We start from the raw sequence: 8,300 nt of genomic DNA, 5'->3' as shown, positions 1-8,300 counted from the left end.
ATTGCATCACACACAAACAAACATGTTGTCACGAAGTGTTTTCCTCTGAGTGAAAAGTGAAAAGTCATGTACATTCACTTTCTGGAGTCTGAACTGTTTTTTAAATGTGACTCCCCAGCTGCTGCACCAGAGGAGAGAATAAGAACAACTGCACAGAGAAAGATGGACGACATCAGGTTTGTTTTGAGGGAACAAAGTAACGACGTGTGGACGAACATGCTGCACCATCACCTCCCTAATCCCTAATCCCATAATCCTGAATTTTAACTTTGAGTCGTTTTAATATCAAATCGACCAAACCTCGAACTCCCAAAGTCACGTGTTAACTTATTAATGAACAGACGTCAGTGTATCGATATTATTCTTCTTATTTACCAACAGGTCATAAATATTAAATAAACATTTTAACAGTGCTCAAGTTTTGTTTTTAAATCATTCTGATAAATAATACGTTCACTTCACGTGCGGGCTTCTGATGCAAGTTTTAAACTCTCGCGATACTTTGATAACTTGACTGTGTGGCGCATGCGCACTTCCTGTAACTTTACATCCGGTAGCAGAGAATGAATTACAGCGTTTTAAATTAGATGAAAATCTTCATTTTGTTTTTCTTCTTTTTCTCCCAGTCCGGGATCGGGTCTGCCAACTTCACCGCAACGTAGATCCCGAAATGGACGAACAACAGGCGGGGGGAAATATGCGTTTTCCTGGCGAGCTAACAAGCTAGCTAGCGTTAGCACACACACACACAACGGTTTCAGTAGCTGCTAATAGACAAAGCTAGTAGGTATTAGCTAGCACTCACAGGGAACATGTATTTTCTTTACACAATCATCGCGTCTCTGGTTTCGTTCTTCATTTTGAAGTGGATGAAGAAGAGGAGGTGCTGCACCGACCTGAAGAGACTCGACGGGAAAACAGTTCTCATCACAGGTAAACAGATTTGTTAGCAGGTTAGCATCCACAGCTGCTAGGTTAGCATCCACAGCTAACTCTACCTGTCTCAGATCCTAATGAAAGGTGGTTTGCTGATTCTGTCACGTGAGAAACGCATGTAAACGAAGTTTAATGTGCATCAGATCTAATTAAAGGAGATATGGGTTAAGGAAGTTATTATGAAAAACAATAACAGTCATATTCTCCCCAGATTGAGTTTCTGATATCACCTGGATTTGAAGTTTCCAGTCGTGACACACAAATAAATGCAAATAAATATTTCCTCTGAGCAAAAGTGAACGTAGGTGCTCAGCATCTACTTTCAGTCACCACAAAGTTTGGTCAATACCTTTCAGATTATTTCCCCTTCGTGTTATTAGCTTCGCACTAGCAATGACAAACAAATGTCCTGTTTTTGTGTGTGTTTTTCCTGCAGGTGGGAATTCTGGTATTGGAAAGGAGACAGCGGTCGCCTTGGCTTTGAGAGGCGCTCGTGTCGTCATCGCTTGCAGAGACGTGTACAAGGCGGAGAAGGCTGTGAGAGAGATCAAGTTTAAGAGTCACAGTCTCAACGTCCTCCACATGGAGCTGGATCTGGCAAACCTGCGCTCTGTGCGGGAGTTCAGTAAGAGCTTCCTTCAGAGAGAGAAGAGGCTTGACATCCTCATCAATAATGCAGGTGAGGGGGGGTCAAGCACATCTCTGTCCCACCTGCTGTTTTTGACTTTTAAAATACATCACAATGAACACAGTACACTTCTTAAACACACAAAGTCTGAGTATGTAGGATCTTGTGGGGAAAAGCAACATCAGCTAAAGTCCATGTGTTTCTTCGGTTTTGTTTCTGCAGGGATGCCTAGTGTCCTCGACTGGACGGATGACGGCTTCAGCATGTGTTTTGGCGTAAACCACTTAGGTCACTTCCTGCTGACCAACCTGCTCCTGCCTCGTCTGAAAGAATGTGCTCCCAGCCGAGTGATCACCCTCACATGCTCCACCTACAAATACCAGAAGCTGGACTTTCAGGATCTCAACTACAACCTCCTGCCCTTCTTCACCTACTGCCGCAGCAAACTGGCCAACATCTACTTCAGTCAGGAACTGGCCCGCATCACAGAAGGGAAAGAAGTGACCTGTTGTGCTGTGCACCCTGGTAAGAGGCTGTGTTTTTGTGAGAGAACTCAGATATGTCAAATCCTTATTTTTATTTCCTGGAAAAATCATTGAAAATATAAAAAACAGCATGTTTAATCCAATGTGTAAGGAAGAGGAAACAAACCTGGAAGTTCTTCCCCGGACATTGTCCCATTCTTCCACCAGGCTTCGTGAAAATCCATTCAGTAGTTTTTATTTAATCCTGCTGACAATCAAACGATCAAACATACAGGTGATCAAACAGAAATGGGTGAACACATGAATCTCTTTTAGAGATAATTAAGTGTCAAGAAAGTAATCAAATACTTAATTGATAATGGAAATATTCAAAGCCCTACGTCTGAGTAATTGTAAGCTATAGTCACATATATTAAGTCTTGGCAATAATATGTTTATCGTTGTCTTTGTATCGATGATATTTTTATTGTTTAATGGTTTCTTAATCGAATTTCCAGAAACGTAATAATATTTCAGTAGATACATGACGTACTTTTCCACAATATGAAATGACCCATGAGGAGTTCTGACCTCTGACCTACAGTATGATTATTCCTGACCTGATCTCTCTGCTCCAGGTTTTGTTCAGAGCGGTTGGACGTGCCACTACTCCTTCCTGTTCCGGATGCTGATGCAGGTGATCATGTGGATGTTTTTTGTGCCGTGTGAGATCGGAGCTCAGACTGTCGTCCACTGCGCTGTGTCAGACCAAGCTACCAAATATAATGGAGGCTACTTCGTCGACTGCCGACCCTGCACTCTGCGCCCGTTCGCTCGAGACGCTGGTGTGGCCAAAAAACTGTGGGAGGCCAGTGAGAGACTGGTGAAACTGGTCTGATGCCGGGGGAGCTGGTTGTTTATTTAATTGTGTTTTATTTATGGTCATCTGGTTTTCAAAATTACATATTTATGTATTTTTTAAAATATTTATCTTCTACATGATGTAAAGATTTCTTATTCCATAAGGTGCTTGTGTATTTTAAGTTTTTTCCATCAATACAACTTTTCTACGCATGAATAAAAAAAGTGTTTTAACTCTGTGAGGATATGTTTTCATTTAATTTAGTTCTATTTTATTTTATCTTTTGTGTAATCTTAGAACTGAGCTGGTGATTGTTTTCCTAAAACAAAAAATGTATGAAATGTAGGTTTTCTTTTGCCATTACTTTTTCATGATGTTGAATTATTTTGTTAATTGTCTTAGTTTTCTTTCTTTTTAGATTTTGTATTAGGCCATTTTCACAAATCCTCTTAATTTGAAAACATCCATATTTACATCCTTAGTCACATTCAAAAACAAATATTCTGTTTTGAAATTTCAAATGAATTCATGCCCAGATCTATGAGATGTCCACTTACACACAGAACGACAGATTTTATTTTCTATTTAAATTGTAATTTTATTGATAACACCTTAACACATTTTTCTTGAAGTTAGAGAAACACGTGTAGCACGTAAGAGAACAGAGCAATAAGTCAAAGAACCAGAGAACTAGAGGATTAATATTATTATACAGAAGAGAAACCCAAACTGACAAAAAAAAAAAGAGACAGATAGAACATAGAAAGAGCCAACTGAGGAGAAATGACTGAAAAAAGGGGGCTGGGGGAGAAAAGAGTGAAATACACCCAACGAAGAGAAGGGCCAACTCAGTGTTGTCAGCGCAACTTAGTCACTGGAGAACGAGGATGACTTTAAAAAGCCCAGAGGAGGCAGATGTGGTTTATATCTGCACAGTAAATCATTTCCAATCATGATTGTAGTTTCTGATAAGTGACACATGATCATGATCTATAAGTTGCAGCCCTGATCAACAATCATCATGGAAGCTGGTTTCTTACTCTACACCTGGATGGTCTGTTAGATTTGTCACTAAAATGAACTTATAGTGCAGCTAAGTCTGTTTGTGCTTTACTTTGTGAGACTGCGCCCCCTGCTGGAGCTCAGGTGCTCTTTGACCTGACAGCTGAGACTCAACATGTGCTCCTTTGTTTTTCTCTCTATGTACAAAAGGCAGAGTCCTGCACTGACAACACAGAGCCCCATAGAATCGCATGCAAAATATCTTCTTCATCATCACCATCACCTTCAACATCGTCATCCTCACTCATCAATATAATCATCCTTTTCATCATAGTCATCTTCATTATATCATCTGGAGACAAAAATAGTTATATGCACTTAAAAAGCTGAGAAAATAGTTACAGAAAGATCGAGTATACCAGCATTCAGTAGAAAAGGTGAAACCAAATAAAAAAGAAAACACCAAAATAAAAAACAAGTGTCCTGTTGACTGTCATGCAAAGAAAACGTTTTAGTTGCAGTTGTGAAACACTGTGAACTCCCTCATTTAAATATTTGAATCTTATGAAACGGAGGCTAGAAAACACGATAGGGAGAACGACACATTTGAACTGTGCATGCTGCTTTTTCTTCTTTTTTGTAGGAGGAGGACGAGGTGTTTGTTTTGCACGATCACGCATGAACGCCTTCAGGAAACCTTTGACCTTTCACGATCACGTCGAGGTCAACGAGACATGAACATTGTTACTCTGACAAGACGACTCAGTGGTTCACCTTGAAAATAAAAGCCTTCATCTGAAAAAATCTTCAAAAAAAGGCAACGAAGCCTTTAGAGGCAGAGTTCACACAAAATCCAGTCGTGTGTCATGAGTTTTAAAGTAACAGATTACCTCTGTGGCAATGCAGTAATGGGAATTCAGTAGAAGGAAACAAAGGACACCGTAAAACTGAATAAATATTTCAAAACCAGCGTAGATCTGAAGTCGCAGAGGAAAAAACTGCAGAAACAGAAACAATAAATACACACCATGTTGGTCGTTACAGAGAAAACACATGCAGGATGCAACTTGGGTGTACTGTCCCTTTAAAAACAGTCTTACATGGAGCAGAGTCCCCAGAACAACAGACAGTACTTTCACAAGTGCACGAGGAAAAAAAACAAAACTCTAAGCACGATAAAATATTCACTAAAATAAATAAATAAATATTCAAAATAAATAGAAACCTGAGGACTATTCACCAAACACCGACTGCTCGGTCTCTTCATGTCTTGGTCTGACCAATACAGGGACGAGACAAAACGTGAAGGCAGCCGATGGTGGACGAGCAAAAGTTACGCTCCGACAAAAATCTCAATTTTCAATGGAGCAGAGTCCATCTGTATCATCCTGCCATGCCCCCCCCCCTCCCCCCCTGGCACAAGCACTTTATATAATGAGAAGCTGATAACACTTCACTGTGACACGATAAAAACATAAACAATAAAAAAGTTCAAATCATGAGAACTTTAAAGTCCTGGGCTGAAGGCATTGGACTGATATGTCCTCTGAAATAAAGCCTTCTCCTTTCATCGTCTCTTCAAAATCACACACCTCCGACATGTAATCCCCCCCCAAGGCTTGTAAAAAAAAAAAAAAAAAAAAAAACACACAATCAGAGCAATGGATGTACTGTACACACACACACACAAATATTACACCCTGTGGCAAAGGACTGTGCTGAAATGAGGAACCACAGAACAGAGAAGCCGTGTGCATCCCTGACATCTGCAGACAATTGTGAAAAACATCCTCCCACTTGTTGAGGCATCAACCACACACACACACACACACGTGTCAGTTGTCATCACTGATATGGACCTTGAAGTGTGTGTGTGTGTTTGTTTGTGTGTGTGTGCGTTGTACAGACTAACACGCAGCAGCTTCCTGCGCTCTGGCTCTGGAAGCGAGAAAGGTCAAGGCCTCTGCTGGGATCCTTTCTTTGCACTTTCAAAAAAGACCTGCTGCTGTTGTGTTCCGGGCGGCGCCGAGAGTTTTAGCGAAATCAAAATATCTCGACTTTTAAGGGAAAAGGAGCCGCTGGGCTTCAAGCGGGGATATTCATCCGTTGCCTAGCGACAGCAGGAGCCACCAGCAGGGCATCCCCTCCCTCCCCCGAGCATCTTTTTCAGCAGAATTTGAAAAAAAAACCATCAACACGAGCTCCAGGTGGAAACGAGGAGGCGACGCTGAGCTGCTCTTCACTGTGAAAACCCCCCAAAAATGAAAGTGCTCGTCAAAAAAAAAAAAGAAAAGATAAAACTGCTGTAATATCAACAAGAGACTCTACGACATATTTTATTCATTATCATGACATAGCAAATTATTGAATTGTAGTTTTCATTTAGTCGTGTTGGTATAATAAGAAATATCATTATGTATTTATGTTTTTTTTATCTGTTATTGAGTTGTTAACGATGTTTTTAGACTTTTAGGCAGAAAAGAGAATAAAGCACATCTCAAAAAACTAACTACTGCGAGGATTTTGATAATATTAAAAGCAAAAGCTGTAAAACATGTGCTTGTTAAAGTTTCTTATGCTGTTCATCAATCAAAGGCTCCAAATATCAGTTTAAAATTGAATTGAAGTCACTGACTGAATACTGTTAAACATGTTTTTCGATATGGAAGATAAAAATAATTTCTGTCTATATAATGAGATGAGATATGCTGTGGTAGTTTTTTTTTTTCTTGAAACAAAATCAGTTTTGTCTCAACAAAAAAAATGTCACTGAAACATTTAGATCTTGTTATATTCAGACACTTTTCTTCGTTTTGATTAAAAAGCTGCTTCATTCTTTAAACCCCATCGTCACAACATTCAGTCAGAAACGTAAATACACGATAAAACTCAAACGCCCGACACGAAATGTTGGTTCTGAAGCAGGAAGACACTGAGCTTAACGAGACGAGACCCCACGTCCTGCCGTTCTCATGACAACGACAGAGTCATCATCATCTGGACTAACGCACACACATTCACACGAGGACTCACTCCCTGCCTTCACATGACACTCATCAGACACACGCCTTCCAGAAGAACACACACACAAAAAGAAAAGATAAAAAGAAAAGAAAACCCCAAAACAAATACAAAGGGAAAAACATGTCGACCATGAGTTTGGGTGCAGTATCATAGTTAACACACAAGAGGCAAATGACAAAAACTGCCAATATCATTTTCCACTTAATAGCCACAATAAAAAACAGCCACTGTTAATATGGGGAAAAACATGCTTCCTTAAAAAGATAGAGAAAAACAAACTAAAAAAAAAAAAAGATTCCTTCAACTCTAAAAACCACTGGCATCAAGAATTCTGAATTATACAAATGACATATACATGTGTAATAATAATAATAATATGAATCGTAATAATATAGTAATGATAGTAATAGACTTTACTTAAAACTTTACATACTGTATTTCCAGTGCAGTGTTTAAGTCACACAAGTGTGGATTCACAGGAGGACGAGGGAGGGAGGGAGGGAGGGAGGGGGGGAGGGTCACAGAAGATATTTGTGGGGACGGAGAAGAGACCACAGGACGGAGGAATCACACAAGTGCTGAAAACATCCCGACCCCCGCCATCGCCCAGCGGGTCGGAGGACGCTGAGTCGCTGTTTGATGGTTGTCAGACGGTGACAGGGGGCAGAAGTAGCTGTAAAAGAAGAGATGCATGCTGGGGGGTGGAGGCCGGGCGTCCATTTGAGGGAGGGTTGGTTGTTGGAGGGCGAGGGGCCCCCAAACTGACACTGTTCTTTTTCCTCTTCCTCCTCATCCTCCTCTTCCTCTTCCAGCAGACTCCTCACAGACAAAACTATGGGATTCAAACCTGAGACGGAAAAGAAAAAGAAAAAGAAATGAAAGTGTGACTGACGGAAATCTAAACTCTTTTCTACACTGCATATTAAAACAATGATTAACTTGTGCCTGGTGTTATTGGTGATATTACTGTGGTAACTCGCAGCAAGAAGATTTCTGTGATTTCCATCTCAAGCTTGTCGCCAAGCAACAGAGCTGCGGTTGGACACCACTACAAAGTTTTACTGAATTTTTTTTGTTTTTTAACATGTGAACCTTCAGCTGTTCGGTCAAGTTGAAGCCTGATCATATTTAAAGTGTGAGCATCAGACGTTTTTGTCTCGTCAGTTGGTTTCCGAAGCACCGTGAAATCTAGGACAAACGAAGAAGTAAAGTCTTCTTCACTCGGGAAAGAAAAGATGCGTTATTTCGGTCGCATGTGAAGGAGCCTTCAAATTAAGACGGACTTGTCGAGCTGCTGTGACACAATCTGTCTTCAAATGCAGCCTCTGAAGGACGCAGCCCCTCAACTACCCAACAGACTTTCAAGTGTACAAAGAAGGTATTT

The 8,300-nt window shown here is 40.5% G+C and overlaps 2 protein-coding genes across 44 annotated transcripts in view; one reads left to right on the top strand and one right to left on the bottom strand.

Moving 5' to 3' along the window:
* Positions 1-503: 503 nt before the first annotated feature.
* On the top strand, positions 504-3,128 carry LOC109641256 (retinol dehydrogenase 14). The gene is made up of 4 exons (XM_020105653.2): positions 504-933; positions 1,373-1,615; positions 1,787-2,089; positions 2,667-3,128. The coding sequence occupies exons 1-4, from the start codon at positions 813-815 to the stop codon at positions 2,924-2,926; spliced, it is 927 nt and encodes a 308-aa protein (XP_019961212.2). The 5' UTR covers positions 504-812; the 3' UTR covers positions 2,927-3,128.
* Positions 3,129-3,462: 334 nt separating this feature from the next.
* The window catches only part of camk2b1 (calcium/calmodulin-dependent protein kinase (CaM kinase) II beta 1), a 56,018-nt gene continuing 51,180 nt past the window's right edge, over positions 3,463-8,300 (bottom strand). For all 43 annotated transcript variants that reach the window (XM_069522979.1, XM_069522980.1, XM_069522982.1 and 40 more), the window contains one exon: positions 3,463-7,763. The gene's annotated coding sequence lies outside the window, so the exon portion shown is untranslated. The remainder of the gene's footprint in view (positions 7,764-8,300) is intronic.

Source organism: Paralichthys olivaceus, chromosome 4, assembly GCF_024713975.1.
Source record: "Paralichthys olivaceus isolate ysfri-2021 chromosome 4, ASM2471397v2, whole genome shotgun sequence".
NCBI classification, from domain to species: Eukaryota; Metazoa; Chordata; class Actinopteri; order Pleuronectiformes; family Paralichthyidae; genus Paralichthys; species Paralichthys olivaceus.
Note: the sequence above shows the minus strand (reverse complement) of the source record. Positions and strands in the feature narration are given on the sequence as shown.